Source organism: Siphateles boraxobius, unplaced genomic scaffold (genome assembly GCF_051911475.1).
Source record: "Siphateles boraxobius isolate OS27281-9 unplaced genomic scaffold, OSU_SipBor_1 86, whole genome shotgun sequence".
NCBI classification, from domain to species: domain Eukaryota; kingdom Metazoa; phylum Chordata; class Actinopteri; order Cypriniformes; family Leuciscidae; genus Siphateles; species Siphateles boraxobius.
In genome coordinates this window covers 3,310,388-3,331,586 of record NW_027509215.1, presented here as the reverse complement: position 1 = coordinate 3,331,586, position 21,199 = coordinate 3,310,388, and the positions used below count along the sequence as shown (strand labels likewise).

Below are 21,199 nucleotides of genomic sequence, written 5' to 3'. Positions count from 1 at the left end.
TTTTTTAATACATCAATAATTGCATTTTTGACCCTACACCAGTGTTATTTAAATTTTAGTTTTTAGTTTTTTTTTATAGTTTTATTAATATTTTGAAATGACTTTTATTTTTATATTTAGCTCTCATGTTAATTTTAATTTAAATGTGAGTGCTTTTGTTATGTGCTTTTGTAATTTTTTGTTGTTTTTGTTTTAGGTTTAATTTTTCTTTTAGTTTTTTTTTCAGCTAATAATTTTAGTGCTTTAACTTATTTCAGTTTATTGCTAAGGCAACATTTCTAATTTTCGTTTAGTTTCCAACTAATGTTAATATTTTTTTTTTTATACCAGGTTTAATCAGTTGGGTTAGTTTTGGTTAACGATAATAAGCCTGAATACACCAACCCCTTAACCCACCCTTAAACCTAACCACACCATGAAACCTGGCCCTAACCTTACTCTTATCTCACTTCAATTGCAGCAAACTTTTTTTGCACCAAAACGTTTTTTAGTTGTTTTTTTAGTTTTTTTAATGCAAGTGCATATTATACAGTAGCCTAGTAGTTAAAGACACCTAATAATAAAGCATGATCTCATTTGGTCTTGGAAGAAGATGTATGAAAATTTTAACTCGAGTAACTCAGCTGCCATCAAAGAATGACTATTTCCTTCCTCAAAAGGTTTCAATTTAAATAGAGAATAATTCATGAAAACTGAGCTACAGTAACTGATTCTTTGGTGTGTTCACTGTATAATGTTTATTGAACATTTGCATGACTTTGTTTATATATATATATTGGGAAGAAAGTCACACACGCAATACAAGGCTTTAATGTGTTCCCGTTACAGTGTAATTATACATTTCAGCACTGAGTAATAGTATTTAACTACATGTGCTTACTATAGGGTTAGAGTTAGGTATAATAGGTTGGTTTAGGGTTAGTTGCATGTAATTATGCCCAATTTATTGTTATTACTATAGTAAATACATGTAACGTGTGTAACAAGGAGACATTAATTAAAGTGTTACCATATTTGATTATTTGATTAGTATATATAAATATATATAGTACTTAGTACATTTTTTTTTAAAGTGCAGTGTTTCTACAAGCCAAATATAAATTATTTAAAATAATCAGAATTTAATTTTAAAAATTACCCATTTTTCCCACATTGCTCTGATTTCCACTGAATTTATTATTAGTATTTGGTTTTTGGCACAATTTCTGTTTGGTTACCTTTTAAATAAACATTTATACATTATGAGCTGTACATTTGTTAAATTTTTGTACAGTATAATTACTTTTGATCTTTCTTCTATGATCTTTTTGATGTTAAATCTTTTTCTTTTAAGAAGACCAGTCACAGCTCCTGGGCCTACAGCTCATCTTATACGTCACGGAGCGCTCCCTCTGGTCTCATCCGCTCCCTCTCTCCGGAATTTTAGAACTGCACTTCCCATCTCTCCCTCTCAATCTCCATCCCTGCCTAGTTTATCTGATCATCCTCATCACCGTCACCTGTTCATCATTATCTCCTCTTTATCTGGACTGTCCCTTTCATTGTTGCTTTGCGAAGTCTTGTTTTGCTCTGCAGACATCACCAAGCGTTATTCCCTGTCTCCTGCTATCATCTGGACCTTAGATCTCTGCCTGGACTCTACTCTGTGAACCTTTGCTGCCTGCCTTGACCTTTGCCTGCGTTTCATTACGAGTACTGGATTGTCCCTTTATCTGAGCCTGTTTCTGTTCATGTCTGCTTCTCTCTGCTTTATTGCATGTGTGAATAAACCACTGCAAATGGGTCTAAACGCCTATGACTCAACATTACATTATACAGTAAATTCATACTGTACATTTTTACCTAAAATCTACATGTTGAGGGGAAAAAAGTTATTTTTTTAAGCTAATCTAACTTTTTTAATTTTCAGTTATTATAATAAAGGAAGTCTATTCTTAAAATTGTATTTGTTCAATATTAAAATGAGGCAACTGCCTTTTTTAAATAGAGTGTCAGAGTGATTATGATGATTATACGTTTTTGCATTCAATTCATTACATATTATATACCACATGTTAAGTGTCTAAACTGGTAATTTTGTTGATGACGAAGAAAGAAAAAAAAAGATTATATCTTGTGATTATGTCACAAATTGGGATATTTAGAGGGATGGAACATCCAACTTTATAGCATAAATTTAGCCGACCTACTAATATTTAACACCATGATTTTCCCCTGTCTTCCACACCCAATGATGTGGTCTTCAAATTCCCCTTATGAACAGCTATATAATGTAGAATTTGAGAATGCTCTTCATCATCACCTTCCTCAACATTGCGGCTACTGTCCATAGGACTAACTTATCAAATACTTTTGAACACTTTTTATTTTATTTTTCACCGATAAGCGTCTTGATTCCCTCCCATGATGAGCAGACTCGTCCTGACGTCATCGACGCTGCTGCTGCTGCTGTGTTTCTGGGTCACTTTGAGTCAAAGCAGTAAGTAAAACTGACTTCTATCAGACATTCTCTTTGATTTCAAGTGTTTCTTCAGTGCTTTGAATTCACAAGGCTGTTCTTGAAATGTATAGCCACATGCATTTTTATATATTTTACACATTTGGAATGAACACGTTTACTATAGCTGAGACACTGCCCTGTTTGACAATCAGGGCTTTTGCAATTGATTTGTGGTGAATTTATCTTAACTCAGTGGTGAATTGAATAAGCCTACTGTTAAAAAAAAAAAAAAAAGTAATATCTCTAACTTATCAGAGCATCACTGGCTTGATATGGTTCTGTTTTTGCAGTTACATGATCTAAGCAATGAAAATCAGTTGTTTTTACACTTTGTCGTTTTTTTCCCTGTGGAACAAAAAATTTGATATTTTAAAGAATATTTATTTAGCTCTTTTCTCATAATGATCATCTTTGGCGTTTTTCATATGACTGCAAGATGCCATTTGTTCTAGCATTGTAAAATGGGTTTCACAAATAAGTACTGCATATTATACAGATTCAAATGCATTATTTTATAGTTAATTTAAAATTTACATGTATGCATTCAACAGATGTTTTTACCCAGAGTGACTTTGAATAGGGTCACATAAGCAATTTGTCACAGAGCCAACAATATTCATAATATACAATGGCAAGTTTACCAGGAAAGTGGATTAATGTAGATGAATGAATCTTTGAATAAACCTGTGGGAGAGGTTAGTTGGTCAGGTGGTAACACATGAACTGAGTGTGTGTGATGTGTTAAGGTCCGGTGAGGTGCTGTACCAAGTATACATCGCAGTCTTTACCTTTTCTCCGGCTGAAAGACTTCACTCGGCAGGACGGCACCATGACCTGCAACATAGAGGCTGTCATGTGAGTAACAACGCTGGTTCTGTATTAAATAGATTAAAATTACATGTCTCTGTTATTAATGTTCTTCAATAACAATGTGAAAGAACAATCTATGAATATAATCTAGAACATTCTCTTTCCTGCAGTTTTACTACGGTAAAGGACAGACTGATCTGTGCTAACCCTTATGATCTATGGGTTCAGAATGCCATTGCACATATCCAGTGAGTTCAGCATTATACATTTATGTTTCTTAAAAAGAGTTGTATATACAGTATTGAATAGCAGTGAGCACAAAATGTAACCTTAGAATATGACTAAACTGGCAAACATAGTCCTGACCCAGTTCAAGTTTTTGTAATGTGCAAATGTGATTATTATTTTTTTAATATCTTTGTCTCCTTATGCTGAATATACTGGTAAATGAGCTGAAGTTAAAACTTAAGCCTCTATTAACGGTTTTATTTTGTTTCTCGCAGGGAGAAAAAAAGGAAGTCAGCATAATGTGGACACCATCAAATCGGTCTAAAGTTGACTTAAATTGAACAAATCAACAGTAAAATTAAACACATTTATTACAATTTATTTTTATAATTAATTAATAAATACATTGTTTTGACAGCAATAATGTGTCTTTTTGTTTTGTCTGCTATTGTTTCATCTGCTACATTTCTAATAAGGTTTGAAGTATTTTCACAATATGCTCACAGGGTTGCTTTGGGATTTCAACACTATAAATCAATCTTTTATAGCAGTACACCTGGCCAAGATAGAACTATGTTTAAACTTTTAGGCAAAATTAGGAGGGGGGGATTGTTTAAGTGGAGTTACACATGAATGTTTGGAAGGACACAAAGTAGACAGTAGGTGGCAGCATGTATCCACTTGCCACCAGCCTAAAATTAATCATTGAAAATCTGTTTAGTGCTTGCTAAAGCATAAATGTGCAGCTAGTAATTAATTTTGACTTTTTAACCAGCTGTTACCAGAATGTCTAGAAGACTAGGAAAGTACACTTCTTCAGGTCTTACCCTGAATATTGGTGGATGTGTGTTGAGTCCCCTGCTATATGCACTCTTCACTCATGACGGTCTACCTGCCCATGTAACAAACACCACCGTAAAATTTGCAGATGATATAACAATCATTTGCTTGATCATGAACAATGATGAGCATACAGGGACAAACTACAAAATCGGACAGCCTGGTGTTCCAACAATAATCTAATCCTTAATACCAAAAAGACAAAAGAGATAGTGGTGGATTTTAGGAAGACAAAGAAAACTGATCTGAGTCCTGTGCTCATAAATGGAGTGGCTGATGAGATAGTTCCCTGTTTTAAATTCTTGGGGTTGAATATTACATAGGATTTTTCTCAGACTACACACACCTTCATTGTCACTGGAAAAGCACAACAACGTATTTATTTTCTGAGAAGATTAAAGAAAGCAAGATTGCCTCAGAAACTTCTTGTTAACTTTTATCGATATGCAGTGGAGAATGTACTGATATTTTGCAACACATCCTGCAACAGTAGTTGTACATGAGAAAGAGAGGGGTGAGCAACGAGTTACCAAAATGGCACAAAATATCATCTGCACACAGTTACCATCAGTCGAGGGCATTTACTTGTCAAGATGTTGAACCTCCAAAATGATTATAGACCCCACTCACCCTGCACACTACCTCTTTGATCTCCTTCCGTCTGGTATTCACTCTCATACTACAAGACTGAAAAATATATACTTTTTGCTAGAGCTAACTATTGAACATTTCCTGACTGGTTTTCATAAATTATATTTGTAATTGTAACTTATCAATATAAGTATCTTGGGCATCTCATTACAGACCAGTTGAAGGATGACCTTGACGTTTATAGGCAATGCCGCTCTATATATGCTCAAGCTGAAAGTTGCTTTGTTCAGAGCTTACTGCACTCCTCTCCACAATGCCCACTTGTGGTCTAGTTTCAGCAAAGCTAGCTTGCATAAACTTCAGGTAGCTTACAACGACGCACTGAGAATTCTGCTGAGAAGACCACGCTGGTGTAGTGTAGAGGTCTGCACTCCCGCGGCAGTCCCGCGGGACCCGCGGGTCCCGACGCAAAACGTTTTGCACCTGTACAGTGCGGCGCGGGACAAATTTTTAAAGGTCATTGCGGGAGCGGGCGGGATGATGAGGTGCACTTGCGGGTGCGGGCGGGAGGGATGATACGCTGCACTCCCGCAAATTAAATATGAGTATAAAGTAAAATATATAAATGATTAAAGTAGCATACATAATTTGTAGTTGTGAGGGAGATTCTGATTGGCAGCAATAAAAACGTTTTAAGCAGCCTAAACTTGTGAATGTTGTTGGGTAGGGCGGGGCCTAATCTCACGCACACTTGTTTAGAGACAATTCCTTTCCCGCTGCTCCGAGTTCGAATTCGAAAGCTAGTTCAAGTTCAAAATAGACAGCATGGACGAGGAACAGAGCGCCTCTAGTGCTTCAGATAAAGTACTGTTGTGAATATTATGCTGTTCGTAATATGGGACCAATAAATATGTTACCAAGTATTGGTAAGGAATTTTGTGTGCACGCATTTTTTTCCCCAAGACCTTTCGTCAGACAGAAAGTGCGGGCGGGAGCGGGACATTATATCACAGATGCGGGCGGGAGCGGTACTAAAAATGACAAATCTTTGCGGGAGCGGGCGGGAGCGGGACTGAACACTGCGGGAGCGGGCGGGAGCGGGTCTGAAAATTGTGTCCCGCGCAGACCTCTAGTGTAGTGCCAGTGAGATGTTTGTGGCTGCAGGTGTTAATACTCTGCAAGCCACATTGAGAAATGTTATGTACAAATTTATATTTCGGCTGAATAACTCAGAGAATTATATAATTGTGGCATTGACCAATATCAAGTTTAGCACTACAATGTATAAGTCCAAGTTATGGAAGCATTGGTATAGTTGTCTCCTCTGAAGTTGTATTTGTTTTTATTATATTGTATTGTATTGTGTGTACTGTCTTGTTTGTTTTTATTTGGACCGGTGAGTCTGTAATAAAGTTTTATTATTATTTTATTATTATTATTAATTGCACTGCACACTTTAAACAGTCCATTGCTTTTTACTGAACTAATAGTTTTATCTTATCAATCTTTTTAAAACTTTTAATCTTTTAGCCATTTCTTCCTCAGATGTATCCGCACTTACTCACATCATCAACAGCTCTCTTCACACTGGTTCCTTTCCCATAGCTTTTAAAGGGATACTCCACTTTTTTTGGAAATAGGCTCATTTTACAACTCCCCCAGAGTTAAAGTGTTGAGTTTTACCGTTTTTGAATCCATTGAGCCGATCTCCGGTTCTGGCGGTACCACTTTTAGCATAGCTTAGCATACATCATTGAAGTGGACAAGACCATTAGCATTTCTCAACAAAAAAAATGACCAAAGAGTTTCGATATTTTTCCTATTTAAAACTTGACTCTTCTGTAGTTACATCGTGCACTAAGACCGACGGAAAATGTAAAGTTGCGATTCCTTGTTCCTTGTAGTATATGTCCTCTGAATCATCTGTCACAAATGTCTCCATGCTACAAGGAACGCTCCCTGCGCAAGCAGGTTGTCACGTTGGTTATGTTGACGGAATAGGCTTTTTTTCAGGTGCTGCGTCATATCATTACGCCAGCTGCACTCATGGTACGGCAGTAAAGTTTCTTGATTATTACGCAGGAATGAGAGTATAGTTCCCAGCCATATCAGCCTAGAAAATCGCAACTTTACATTTTCCGTCGGTCTTAGTGCACGATGTAACTACAGAAGAGTCAAGTTTTAAATAGGAAAAATATCGAAACTCTTTGGTCATTTTTTTTTTGAGAAATGCTAATGGTCTTGTCCACTTCAATGATGTATGCTAAGCTATGCTAAAAGTGGTACCGCCAGAACCGGAGATCGGCTGAATGGATTCAAAAACGGTAAAACTCAACACTTTAACTCTGGGGGAGTTGTAAAATGAGCCTATTTCCAAAAAAAGTGGAGTATCCCTTTAAGCAGGCTCAGGTAACCCCACTGCTTAAGAAACCCACTCTAAATCTGGCAAATCTAGAAAATTACAGACCAGTATCCTTTCTTCCATTAGTCACGAAAACACTTGAACGAGTTGTTTTCAACCAGATCTTTGCCTTTCTTACACAAAATATCCTCCTGGACAAAAACCAGTTTGGTTTCAAAAGCGGAAACTCAACTGAGACTGCCCTGCATGCTCTCGATTATAGAAGCTCTGAGAACGGAAAAAGCAGCTTCCAAATCCTCAGTTTTCATCCTGCTGAATCTGTCTACTGCCTTTGACACAGTCAACCACCAGTCCTCCTCTCAATCCTAAAGAGGAAGGGCATCTTGGGAACTGCACGCCAATGGTTCAAGTCAATGTCCTTCAGGGTGTCCTGGAGGGGGGAGGTGTCCAAGTGGCAACACCTAACTACTGGGGTGCCTCAGGGCTCAGTACTTGGACCACTTCTCTTCTCCATCTACATGTCATCATCACTAGGATCTGTCATTCAGAAACATGTTTTTTCCTACCACTGTTATGCTGACGACACACAACTCTACCTCTCATTCCGAACCAGAGGATCCAACAGTGGCTGCTCGCATCTCAGTCTGCCAAAACCTTTCTTGCTGGATGAAGAACCACCTTCAAATAAACCTTGCGAAGACAGAGTTGCTTGTTGTCCCGGCCAACCCAATACTACACCACAACTTTTCCATTCAGCTTGGTTTGTCATCCATAACTCCATCAAGGTCAACCAGGAACCTTGAAGTTGTATTTGATGATCAATTGAACTTCACAAACCACATCACTAAAACTGCCCGGTCCTGCAGTTTGTCTTATTCAACATTAAGATGATCAGGCCCTTCCTATCAGAGGATGCTACTCAACCTGCTTGTCCAAGCTCTTGTTTTATCTAGACTGGACTAATGCTCTCTTGGCAGGCCTTCCAGCTTGCATTGTCAGGGCTCTGCAACTGATTCAGAATGCTGCAGCCAGAGTGGTCTTTAACAAGCCAAAGAGAGCACACGGAGAGCACACGTCACACCTCTCCTCACTAAGGGTAGACACGACCTGCGCCTGGACAAATCCCAATGCATCCTGAAGTGCCAGCCTCATCAGCCCTGAATATTTAATATTCAACAATATTATTGATCTGCCTTAAGGTGGACGATGATACCATTTTCTTCTAGAAACAAACTTTGTTGTATTATTTTCATGTTATCACTGTGAAGCTGCTTTGATACAATCTGTATTGTAAAAAGCGCTATATAAATAAAGGTGACTAGACTTGACTTGACTAAATTGCACTGGTTGCCAGTTGCCGCTTCCATCAAATTCGAAGCAGTGTTAGTGTAATTGCCTCTATTGTTATCCTCATTTGCAAGACTGTGATGTGATGTGAAGAAATGTCAATCGACATACTGACTACAATCCCTGAGTGTAACGGATCACAGAGACGGATGTAATAGCAAAGACTCTTTATTAACGTGTACAAACACACGTAGATCAGACACAAAAACACAGGGAACAGTTCTCCAAACAGGTGCAGGTCAAGCGATCAGCGCTAGATGGAAGGTGACACAGGGACCTCGGTGAGCGACTGGTGCTGGTGATCTCCCATGAAGACCCAGTGCAGTGCTTGGTATTCCAGTGCAGGTGAAGAATCCAGATGAAACGAAAAACACAGGGAATCCACGATCCAACACGAACACGATCCAACACGAACACAGGAACACACCTGGGAAACCACAACGATCTGACAACATGAGACACCAGTTACTGAACTTATAAAGGGACAAACGGATTGAAACCAGCTGGCGCTGCTGATCAGCAGTGATCAGTGACCACGCCCACAGACACACACACACACACACAACAACCGCACGCGAGACGAGAGAGAGACAGTGAATTCATAAATCGTGACAGTACCCTCTCCCCTAGGAACACCTCCTGGCGTTCCCCGATGGCCTTACCTGTCGATTGTAATCATCGATAAGGGAGTGATCCAGAATGTCTCTAGCAGGAACCCAACTTCTCTCCTCCGGACCGTAACCCTCCCAGTCCACCAGGTACTGAAATCCGCGTCCCCTCCTTCTCAAGTCCAGAATACGATTAACCGAATACGTTGGTTCCCCATCTACGAGACGCGGCGGGGGGGGGGGACCGGAACTGGCGGATTAATTCGTGAATGAAACACGGGTTTGATTTTTGACACATGGAAGGCGGGATGAATTCTCCTAAGTTTGAGGCGGACTGCCACCGGACTAATGATTTTGGTGACAGGGAACGGGCCGATAAATTTGGGAGCAAGTTTATTAGATACGGACCGGAGAGGAATGTTCTTAGAAAGCCACACTTTTTGACCCACGACGTATACGGGAGGCTTCGACCGGTGGCGATCGGCTTTAGCCTTAGTGCGTGCCCCCACTTGAAGAAGAGTCTCACGGGCTCTTCTCCAAGTGTGGAGACACCTCTGGACGAAGGCTTGAGCGGAGGGGACCGCGACCTCGGATTCTGTACTAGCAAAAACTGGTGGCTGGTAACCTAAACTACATTCAAACGGAGTGAGGCCCGTGGCTGACACTGGCAATGAATTGTGGGTGTACTCCACCATAGAGAGTTGCTGACTCCAGGATGAAGGATTCCTGGAAACCAGACATCGCAACACTCTCTCCAAATCTTGGTTGGCTCTCTCGGTCTGACCATTGCTTTGGGGGTGAAAACCCGAAGAAAGACTGACAGTCGCCCCCAGTAATTTACAAAACTCTTGCCAAAATTTGGACACAAATTGGGGACCCCTGTCGGAGACCACGTCCGTCGGGAGGCCATGTAAGCGAAAGACGTGATCTACGACAGTTACCGCTGTCTCCTTGGCGGAGGGTAATTTAGGCAAGGGAATAAAATGGGCCGCCTTCGAGAACCGGTCCACGACAGTCAAAACGACCGTCTTGCCCTGGGAGGTAAAATCTAGCGCGATGTGGGACCAGGGTCTCGAAGGGACAGACAGCGGTTGGAGTAACCCATCTGGGGGTCGATTGGAAGTCTTACCAGTGGCACAGTCCGAGCAAGCCAAAACAAAACTGTGGATGTCACGAGCCATTAATGGCCACCAGAATCGTTGTTTGACCAAAAAACTGGTGCGATTGACCCCAGGATGACAAGCTACACTGGAGCAATGACCCCACCGGATGACGTCGGATTGATACCCCTCCGGCACAAATAACCGATTCGGTGGGCAATCGGGCGGAGGCGTTACCCCTTCTAAGGCCTTCATGACCTTCGATTCGACCTCCCATCTGAGAGTGGAGACCACTAATGTCTCAGGTAAAACACACTCGGGAGTAGCCGGGCGTTCGGATTGGTCAAAAATACGAGATAAGGAATCGGGTTTGATGTTCTTAGAACCCGGGCGGTACGAGAGAGAAAAGTCAAAACGTCCGAAAAAAAGTGCCCATCGAGCCTGCCTAGAGTTGAGTCTTTTAGCGGTTCTGATATATTCTAGGTTCTTATGATCGGTCCAAACGATAAAAGGTACCCCTGACCCTTCTAACCAGTGACGCCATTCCTCCAGTGCCAACTTGACTGCCAACAACTCTCTGTTGCCAATGTCATAATTACGTTCGGCAGGTGATAAACGATGAGAAAGAAACGCGCAAGGATGCATCTTGTCATCTGAAGGAGAGCGTTGGGAGAGAACTGCTCCTACCCCCACCTCTGACGCGTCGACCTCCACCACGAACTGACGTGATGAATCAGGGGCAACGAGGATGGGAGCCGAACTGAAGCGGCTCTTGAGTTTGGTAAATGCAGCTTCGGCTGCATCAGACCACCTGAACGTCGTTCTGGAGGAGGTCAAGGCAGTCAGAGGTGAGGCTAGCTGGCTGAAGTTGCGAATAAAACGCCGATAAAAATTGGCAAACCCCAGAAACCTCTGTAGGGACTTACGGGAATCTGGACTAGGCCAATCTATCACAGCCTTAACCTTGTCAGGATCCATACGCATTCCCTCAGATGAGACGATGTACCCTAGGAAATAAACAGACTGTGCATGAAAAACGCATTTTTCCGCCTTGACAAAAAGCCCATTCTCTAGCAACCTCTGAAGCACTCGTCTGACGTGCTGAACGTGTTCCTGGAGAGAAGATGAAAAAATCAAAATGTCATCCAGGTAGACATAAATGAATTGGTCAACCATATCTCTCAGTCATTGATGAGCGCCTGGAAGACCGCTGGGGAGTTGGACAGCCCGAAAGGCATGACCAAATATTCAAAGTGCCCCCTAGGGGTATTGAACGCGGTTTTCCATTCATCACCCTTCCTTATGCGAACCAAATGATAAGCGTTACGTAAATCCAATTTTGTGAAAATTGATGCTCCCTGTAACCGCTCAAAGGCTGAAGACATCAACGGCAAAGGATAAGTATTCTTTACCGTGATGTTGTTCAACCCCCGGTAATCAATACACGGTCGCAGAGATCCATCCTTCTTTCCCACAGAAGAGAACCCCGCCCCCGCTGGAGATGAGGAAGGTCTAATGAATTTGGAAGCTAGAGAATCAGAAATATATTTCTCCATAGCCTCCCTCTCTGGAACAGAAAGTGAATATAACTTGCCTTTAGGCGGAGACTGACCTGGCACTAAATCTATGGCACAGTCATAGGGACGATGAGGAGGAAGAGAAGCAGCCCGAGACTTACTGAACACTTCCTTCAGATCCTGGTACACCTCGGGCACGTTAGACAAATTCACCGCCTCCTCCTGAAACACAGACACAGGAACAGACGAACACGCTGACACAAGACATGACTCATGAGACACATTACTCCACATGGAAACAGAATTGTGACCCCAATCGACTCTGGGATTGTGTTGCCGTAACCAGGGGTGACCCAGCACCACGGGTGCCAGTGGAGAGTCCATGAGTAGAAATGTGATTGTCTCAGTGTGGTTGCCAGATGTTATGAGTGTGATGGGTTCAGTAGTGTGAGAAATATGGGGAAGTTGTTGTCCATTGAGAGCATTAACGGAAATGGTGTGTGTGAGCCTGGAGATGGGAAGATGAAGACGTTGAGCCAGTCCAGAGTCCAAAAAATTACCTTCCGCTCCCGAATCCACCAAAGCCTCAGTGTCGTGCGTGTGAGTCGCCCACCTTAGTCTTACCGGAAGGAGAGTAGATGATGATGGTGATGATGAGGTCTTCCCAGCGGAGATCCCACCCGATAGTAGCCTCAATGTTACTACCGGGCTTGATCTTTTACCGGGCAGGCGAAGATGAAGTGGCCCGCTTTCCCACAGTACAAACAAAGTCCCTGGGATCTCCGCCGTTCTCTCTCCTCCCGGGAAAGCCGAGCTCTGCCCACCTGCATGGGTTCAGAATCGGAAGCTGGGCTGACCGTGTCCAGATTGTCGACGCGCAGGGTCTCCATGCCGCGAAACGGGTTCCTCTGCTGGAAGCGGCCCATGCGATCCAGTCGTGCGTCAACTCTTAATGCCAGTTCGATCAGTCCATTAAGGTTAGTGGGAAGGTCCAGCATATATATCTCCCTCTGGACACGATCAGCCAACCCATGCAGGAATCGGTCCCACTGCGCCTCCTCGTTCCAACGGCACTCTGCAGCCAGGGTGCGGAACTGAATGGAATATTCCGACACCGAGCCGTTACCTTGGCGGAGATCAGCGAGTAGTCTGGCCGCCTCCCTACCCGCTACCGCCCGATCGAACACACGTCTCATCTCATCGGAGAGTGCCAGGAACAAGGTGCAGCATGGGTCTTGGTTTTCTCACACCGCCGTTCCCCAAAGAGCCGCCCTCCCAGACAACAGGGTGAGAACGAAGGCCACCTTCGTCTGTTCCTGGCTGAACGTCAGTGGCTGTAACGAGAAATACATCGAACACCGAGTCAAAAAGGCTCTACAGTACTCTGGTTCACCTGCATAGCCCTCAGGCGTAGGAAGACGAGGTTCACGTTGCTGGTGCGGCTCCGGTGGAATGGGTTGAACAGGCGGTGTGGGTGGCGCAGTGGGAAATCTGAGTTGTTGAAATTGCTGGGTGAGCTCGGACACCTGTGTCACGAGCGCTTGAATCGCCCGACCTGAATTGGCGATGGTCTCCTCTTGAGAATCCATCCTCGAGATGCTTCGAGCGGCGAATTCGTCCCAAGTCGTGGTCTCTGCTACATCCATGATGGTGGTCAGATCGTTCTGAAACGGATCACAGAGATGTAATAGCAAAGACTCTTTATTAACGTGTACAAACACACGTAGATCAGACACAAAAACACAGGGAATAGTTCTCCAAACAGGTGCAGGTCAAGCGATCAGCGCTAGATGGAAGGTGACACAGGGACCTCGGTGAGCGACTGGTGCTGGTGATCTCCCGTGAAGACCCAGTGCAGTGCTTGGTATTCCAGTGCAGGTGAAGAATCCAGATGAAACGAAAAACACAGGGAATCCACGATCCAACACGAACACGATCCAACACGAACACGATCCAACACAAACACAGGAACACACCGGGGAAACCACAACGATCTGACAACATGAGACAACAGTTACTGAACTTATAAAGGGACAAACGGATTGAAACCAGCTGGCGCTGCTGATCAGCAGTGATCAGTGACCACGCCCACAGACACACACACACACACACACACACAACAACCGCACGCGAGACGAGAGAGAGACAGTGAATTCATAAACCGTGACACTGAGGACTCTAGAACCAGTAGAAGATAAACAAAACTCTGAGTTTGGAACAATGTGAGGGATGACAGAATTTACATTTTTGGGTGAAGTATCCCTTTAATTGGTTTAGTCTGTAAGACATTTTTTTTAGAGAGAACTTTCTTTTTTAAGAGAACTGAAACTTGTTCTCTACTAAGAAACTTGTTTATAGAATGCTGTTAGTTCTCCATTTCTGCATTTTAACACTGAAAATTGCAATTGCTCACTGCTTTTTGTGTGGCCAAGCAAATCTTGATTTACAAAATGTCAGAAAAGGGACATTGAATTGTGTTTATTACCATATGTGCATTTAATCGTGTTTTGTTTAATTGTTGTTTAATTGTTGATTTGATAGCATGCCAAATAAGTAATGACTTGAAGTAACATTGTCTTATGGAACAAATAAAGTCCTAATGTTGTGCCAACAATCCGTTGTCTGTCTTTGTATTAACAACAAAAATTTTAAGTACAACTTACTTGAAAAATTTGAGGCAACTAGTTTCAACACATTTTTCTGTTAATGTAAGTTCAATCAACTCAAAAATGATTAGCTAATTTGCTTGAAAAATTTGAGGCAATCAGTTTCAACAGATTTTCTAAGTACATTTAACTTATTGCTTTTTACAGTAAATTGACTACAGCAAACCTAATAAATCATGTTGCATGATTTATTTAACTCTCCTCCCATAGCTCTTATATACATATCTTATTATATACATATCTCTTATTACATATCTCATATGTAATAAGGTCAGTCTCAAAAATAATGCATATGCAATAAGGCAGTGGTGGGCCGTTCATTTCACATCTGCCTTCAGTGGTGTCCTACCTGAATTCATAACTTTTAATAGTGTAGCAGCGCATAGACTCAATATAATTGTTGTGGAATTGCTGTTTTTATTTTGCACTGGCAATTATTGGGTTAATGCGGCCGGTAGAGAGACGAGTTCGGCTGGTGCGATAGTGTTCAGTGGTTCTTCTTGCGTTCCAATTAAAAGTTCAGAAACGGAGCCTCCCTTGAGTCTTGACTTGTCCTTCAAGGGTTACAAGAGTAGGATTGCACTGTCTGTGTGTTTTTGTGTATCAATCTGAGTGTCTGGTAGATGAAAACAGTGAGAGATCTGGTGGCTGGTGATGTAAGAGCCAGGATCGAGACGTGCTTCATCACGGGCAAAAAGAGCAAATAAAATATAAGATAAGGTGAGAAAATGGGTAAATAAGAGTAGGATTGCACTGTCTGTGTGTTTTCGTGTATCAATCTGAGTGTCTAGATGAAAACAGTGAGAGATCATGTGGCTGGTGCCTAGCGCCGCTTAATAGAGCCACTAACTTAGGTTAAGTTTAGATAACGTTTTTAATTTAACGTTCACAATAGGTCTGGGCGTCTGGCCCATCCAAACTGAAATCCCGGCGCCGTGCCGTGCCGTGCCTGGTTCGCGCTTAAGTAAAAAAATAAAAAAAATAAATGTCTGGCCAATCGGAGGCCCCCTGAACACGTGGGGCCCCTAGGCTGCAGCCTATGTAAGCCTGTGCATTAATCCGCGCCTGGTTACAATAGTCCCTTTTCAGAAGTTACAATAGTATGAATGTTTGAAAAAAAAGTTCAAAAGTTCATCGATCATAAATTTAAAAGAAAAATTAAGAAAATCATATTCACCGCGGAAAAGAAGGGGCAAAAAAAGAATTATACTTACCAAAACTACTGATTTTTTTACACAAAATCCATTCTTATCTCTTTCCTTCAAAGACTTCGAAGACTTCAATTAGTCTGTTGTACAGGTTATCTGTGCGTTTCTGTTCCAACAACAAGTCTTTTCTATTGAGGCTAATGCTGAAAGTCGAGTCCCTTCATATTTCTGGCATAAGTTTTAATTCGCTTTAGGGCTGAGAGTGTCTGCTCGACAGAAGCAGTGGACACAGAGGGACAGTCACCGCAAAACATGACGATGTGTAACTTACAGCTGCCCCATGCTCTCACACAGATTTCTGAAGGAAATCAGTGAGATCAGAGGGACTTTTGCATTCAAAATCATTCGTGGCATTCATAGTCAGTTCTGTTTTTACCCGGACAGATCGAATAAAGTTCCGTGACTCTGCGATAAGCTCAGGCTGAATAAGGGATTTTTCCCAGTAGGTTTAAACCTGGGTCGAGGAGGGAAAGAAACATTAATTTGTGGGTTGAAAAACTATTAAATCTACAGAAATATATTTTAGTTTACAAAGTTCGCCACAGATGCGGTAAGCTAGCTCTGACTACCAGTAATAGTACGCGCTCTGAACATCCAATCAAAGGACGTGAAAATGGCGACGTCATTGATAGATGGCCAAAGCAACAGACTGGTTAAAGCAACAGTTCAATTACCATTCATTTTAAAGGTCCCATATTGTACAACTTTCTGAAGTTTTATTTTAGGTTTTGATGTCCTTAAGAATATATATTTGCGATATAAGTACCAGGAGCTCTGCCAAGAACAGGTTGATTTTGTCCTGTCTACTTAATATTCTCTCTTCTGATTGGCCTGTTGTTTTCAGAGTGACCCACCATTGGTGACATCATTGGTGAGTAGTTCTGACATCACAAATATACAGAAGTCACAACAGCTTGTGAAAAGGCACATCTACTTTATGCAGGTTGTGTGCATTTGTCTGTGGATCAACTGTTTTAAAACGTATATGGTAGTTTCATAGACCTTAGACCTCTGTTATCATGAAAAAAGCCAGGAAATTTCAGTTTTGACAATATGGGACCTTTAAGCTACAGGCGCCCGCACTATCGATTCTGAAGGCCTCAATTCAGTTCCCTTTCGAGGGAACTCCAACTGCGTCGAATGACACTTTGGGGGAACGCCCCTCAGCGTAGCGCCTCTGAAGTATGAATGAAACTGAGCCGATCTCTGATTGGTGCAACGTCATGACGTAATGGGTGACGGCAGATAGGCGGAAGCTATAAAAGCAGCCGGCACACATAAGATGTCAGCTTTCTGTTCTTCAGCAAGCGCTATCTGTGACTGTTTGTCTTATTTATTGTTGTCTGTTACTGAATGAGTGAAATGGCGAGTGTGAGCTTCAGGAAGTGTGTGCATCCTTGCCCTCGCTACATCACGGGCGGGGACACACACCAACTGTGCACACATTGTTTGGGAATGCAGCACGCGCAGGCAGCTCTCGAGGGGGCTGCTTGCGAGGGTTGTGAAAAGTTGACAATCCGTGTGCTGCGTTCCCGGCTGGCTATCTTTGATGAAGATGGTCAGCCTCGCGAGCCCCGTGGTGCGGGACCCGCGTCCGCTGAGGCGGCACGGTGACGCTCTTCATGGGGCTCGCAAAGAGATCTGTCCGGTGATCTCGAGGCTGCTGAGGCACCTTCTCGGGATTCATCGGGCAGTTCTGATGTCCTCGAGCCTCGGCGCAGAAGCCCGCCCCGCGGCTTCTTCTGCGCGAGTCGAGGATCCGATGTTTGAGCTGTCTGCCTCTGAGGAGGTTGACGTGCTCAGCATCGAGGGCGGGGATTTCGGGGACGACTCGCCGCCCCGTGTCCCCGCGTATGAGGAGCTGATTGAGGTTGTTTCCCGTGCGGTGGCTCATTTAAATATCAGCTGGCCACAAGAGAGGCAGGAAGCGCAGACTAAAAGTAAACTGGATGAGCGCTTCCTGCAGCACAGGGAACAACCTCATCACCGGGGCTTGCCGTTCTTTCCCGATCTGCACAACGAGTTGTGTAGATCGTGGGAAAAAACCACACTCTTCTCGTGTCTCCAATCCCCCTATTATAAATTATAGTAACATCGTGGGGGCACAAGAGAACGGTTATGGGATGATGCCGCGCGTTGAACAGCCTTTGGCGAATTATTTATCGCCTGAGTCGGCATCATCCCTTAAAGCCCCGGTGCTGCCCACTAAGCCGTGTAGAGACACATCAGCGCTAGTGGGCAGGGCTTATATGGCTGCGGGTCGGGCTGGTGCGAGTCTTCACACCATGGCTATGCTCCAGGCGTACCAGGCCGACCTTCTTAAGGACATTGATGAGGGCGAGGGTCCAACTCCGGAAGATATTGCGGAGTTGAGGAAGGTCGCTGATTTGTCTCTCCGAGTCACCAATGAGACGGCCCGCGCTGTCGGTCGCTCCATGGCAGCTATGGTGGTCTCGGAGAGGCATTTATGGTTAAATCTTACGGGCATCAGGGAGAAAGACAGGGCTTTCCTCCTTGATGCCCCGATTTCGCCTTCTGGCCTGTTCGGCGACGCCGTTAATACCGTCGTCGACAGGTTTCAGGAGGCGAAAAGACAATCAGCGGCCTTCAAACAATATCTCCCTCGCCGCTCAGTGTCCAAGAAGTCTGCCCCCAGTGGGCAGCCGCAGCCACAGCCATCAGCCAGCTCCTCCGCCTATAGACAGGCTCAAAAACAGAGCGTCGCGTCTAGAGCCCCCCCTCAAGGAGCTTGGGGGCATAGACAGCGCTCTCAGGCGAAGCCTCAGCCTAAGCAGGGCGACCTGAGGGCCGTCCTGCAGGCTAAAAAGGCTTCGTCAAAGAGATCCTAGCTACTCTAGGATCTCTGCGGGCGGCCCCACCCGTGGTGGAACGACCGAGGACGTCTCCTTCACGGAGCCCGCAGGAAATCGATGTTGCTCTCCCGCCGTTAAACACGCTTCGGGACACATCGGTATCCAGCGAACGCAGGCTGCACTGTCCGCCCCACAGGCTTGCGTTTAGGCAGCATTCGCGTCCGCCCATCGAGAATCGTTTTCGGTTCAGCCCTGCCGGGAATCCGCTTCAGGGGGCCGAGAACGAATCCCGATTAATACCCGAAGCCAGGCTCGAGAGCCTGGTTCCCTTGGTAAAATATTTCGATGCATGGAAAAATCTGGCGAATATTTCTCCTTGGGCCCTGCGCACCATTCAAAATGGGTACAGGCTGCAGTTCAGTTCCCGCCCACCCAGATTCAACGGGGTGGTCTGGACTGTAGTCGACCCAGTGCAGGGTCGGGTATTGGAACAGGAAGTAAACTCCCTGCTGGCAAAGGAGGCTATAGATCGTATTCCTCCACCGGACAGGGAGTCCGGGTTTTACAGCCGCTACTTCATAGTTCCCAAGAAGGATGGGGGGTTGCGTCCAATAATAGATCTCAGGCACCTGAACCGTTCTCTGAGGAGATTCAGGTTCAAGATGCTCACTATTCCCATTATCGTGAGTCAAATTCAGTCCGAGGATTGGTTTGTCACGATAGATCTAAAGGAAGCATACTTCCACATATCCATCCTTCCATCTCACAGGAAGTTCCTGAGGGTCGCTTTCGGGGCGAAGCGTACCAATATCGGGTTCTTCCGTTCGGGAAGGCCATCACTGTGACGCACTTCCAGAGAGTGTTGGGGCTCATGGCAGCAGCGTCCAGTGTCATTCCATTCGGCCTGCTGCACATGAGGGCCCTTCAGTGGTGGTTAAAAACCAAGGGGTTCTCCCCGAGGGGAAACCCGTTCCGCATGATCAGGGTTACGCGCAGATGCCTTTGTTCCCTATCTATGTGGAAGAAAGCTTGGTTTCTGTCCCAAGGGCCAGTGTTGGGAGCGTCATGTCGCCGGAGAACCGTTTCGACAGACGCCTCCCTCACGGGCTGGGGCGCGGTCATGGACGGCCGCTTTACGACAGGCCTATGGCAGGACCATCATGCCTCCTGGCACATAAACTGCCTGGAGATGTTGGCGGTTTTCCGAGCTCTGAGGAGCTTCCTGCCAGACCTCAAAGGTCATCATGTCCTTGTGAGGTCAGACAATATGTCGGTAGTGGCCTATATAAACCATCAGGGGGGTCTGAGGTCTTGCCCTCTATGCAGACTGGCGCATCAGATCCTCATGTGGTCCCAGGGGAAGTTGTTGTCTCTAAAAGCAACATTCATCCCGGGGAGTCAAAATCAGGGAGCAGACATCCTGTCGAGACAGGGGCTGAGGCCCGGGGAGTGGAGACTCCACCCCGAGGTGGTGGAGTCAATATCTCAGAGGTTCGGCCCAGTGGAAGTGGACTTGTTCGCGTCTCGAGAGACGACCCACTGTCCACTGTGGTTTTCCCTCACCCATCCAGCCCCGCTGGGGTTGGATGCCATGGTGCAGACGTGGCCGAGGTTACGTCTGTACGCATTTCCCCCGATCGCTCTGCTCCCGGGAGTTCTAGAGAGAGTCCGTCGCGACGGGATCAGTCTACTGTTGGAAGCCCCGTTGTGGCCGGCCCGAGTATGGTTCTCCGACATAATTTTGCTCCTGGACGGCCCTCCATGGGAGATTCCCATCAGGAGGGACCTGCTGACACAGGCAGAGGGCTCAATATTTCACCCTCGGCCCGAGTTATGGAACCAAGATCGCTTTTCCACTGGTCTTACCCCGTCCACACTCAAGGTGTACGTGGCTGCCATTGCGGCTTTCCACGCTCCTCTGAGTGATGGGCCTCTGGGGAGACACCAATTGGTCGTACGTTTCCTCCGTGGGGCTTGGAGGATGAGACCTGCGGCTCGTACCAGGGTTCCCACTTGGGACCTGGCAGTGGTTCTTGAAGGACTGGCCGAGGCCCCCTTCGAGCCGCTGGAGTCGGCTGAGGCCAAGAACCTTTCGTTGAAGGTGGTCTTTTTGTTGGCCATTACTTCTCTGAGGAGGGTAGGAGATCTCCAGGCGCTCTCCATATCTAACGAGTGCCTGGAGTTTGCTCCAGGCAACATTAAGGCCATTCTTCACCCTAGGCCCGGCTATTTGCCTAAGGTGCCGTCCAGTGCGGCACGGCCTACGGTTCTGCAGGCTTTTCATCCTCCACCTCACGTGACGGCGAATGAAGAGAGACTTCACATTCTCTGCCCTGTCAGAGCACTGAGTATTTACATTCAGAGGTCCTCTTCATGGCGGAAGTCGGACCAGTTGCTGGTGTGTTTCGGGTCGCCCAGAAAGGGGCTTCCCGCCTCAAAGCAGACCATCAGCAACTGGATTGTCCAAACGATTTCCACGGCCTATCAGGTGCGCGGTATGCCTTCACCTTTGGCCGTGATGGCTCATTCTACCAGAGGCATGGCGTCCTCTAGAGCCCGTCTCGCGGGGGCCCCGATCCAGGAGGTCTGCGATGCAGCAGGATGGAATA

General features: G+C 44.9%; 1 protein-coding gene across 1 annotated transcript; it reads left to right on the top strand.

Moving 5' to 3' along the window:
• The first annotated feature begins 2,163 nt into the window (after window positions 1-2,163).
• Window positions 2,164-3,903, top strand: ccl20a.4 (chemokine (C-C motif) ligand 20a, duplicate 4). Its single transcript, XM_077221892.1, has 4 exons — window positions 2,164-2,479; window positions 3,247-3,355; window positions 3,481-3,558; window positions 3,814-3,903. The coding sequence occupies exons 1-4, from the start codon at window positions 2,404-2,406 to the stop codon at window positions 3,836-3,838; spliced, it is 288 nt and encodes a 95-aa protein (XP_077078007.1). The 5' UTR covers window positions 2,164-2,403; the 3' UTR covers window positions 3,839-3,903.
• Window positions 3,904-21,199: the final 17,296 nt, after the last annotated feature.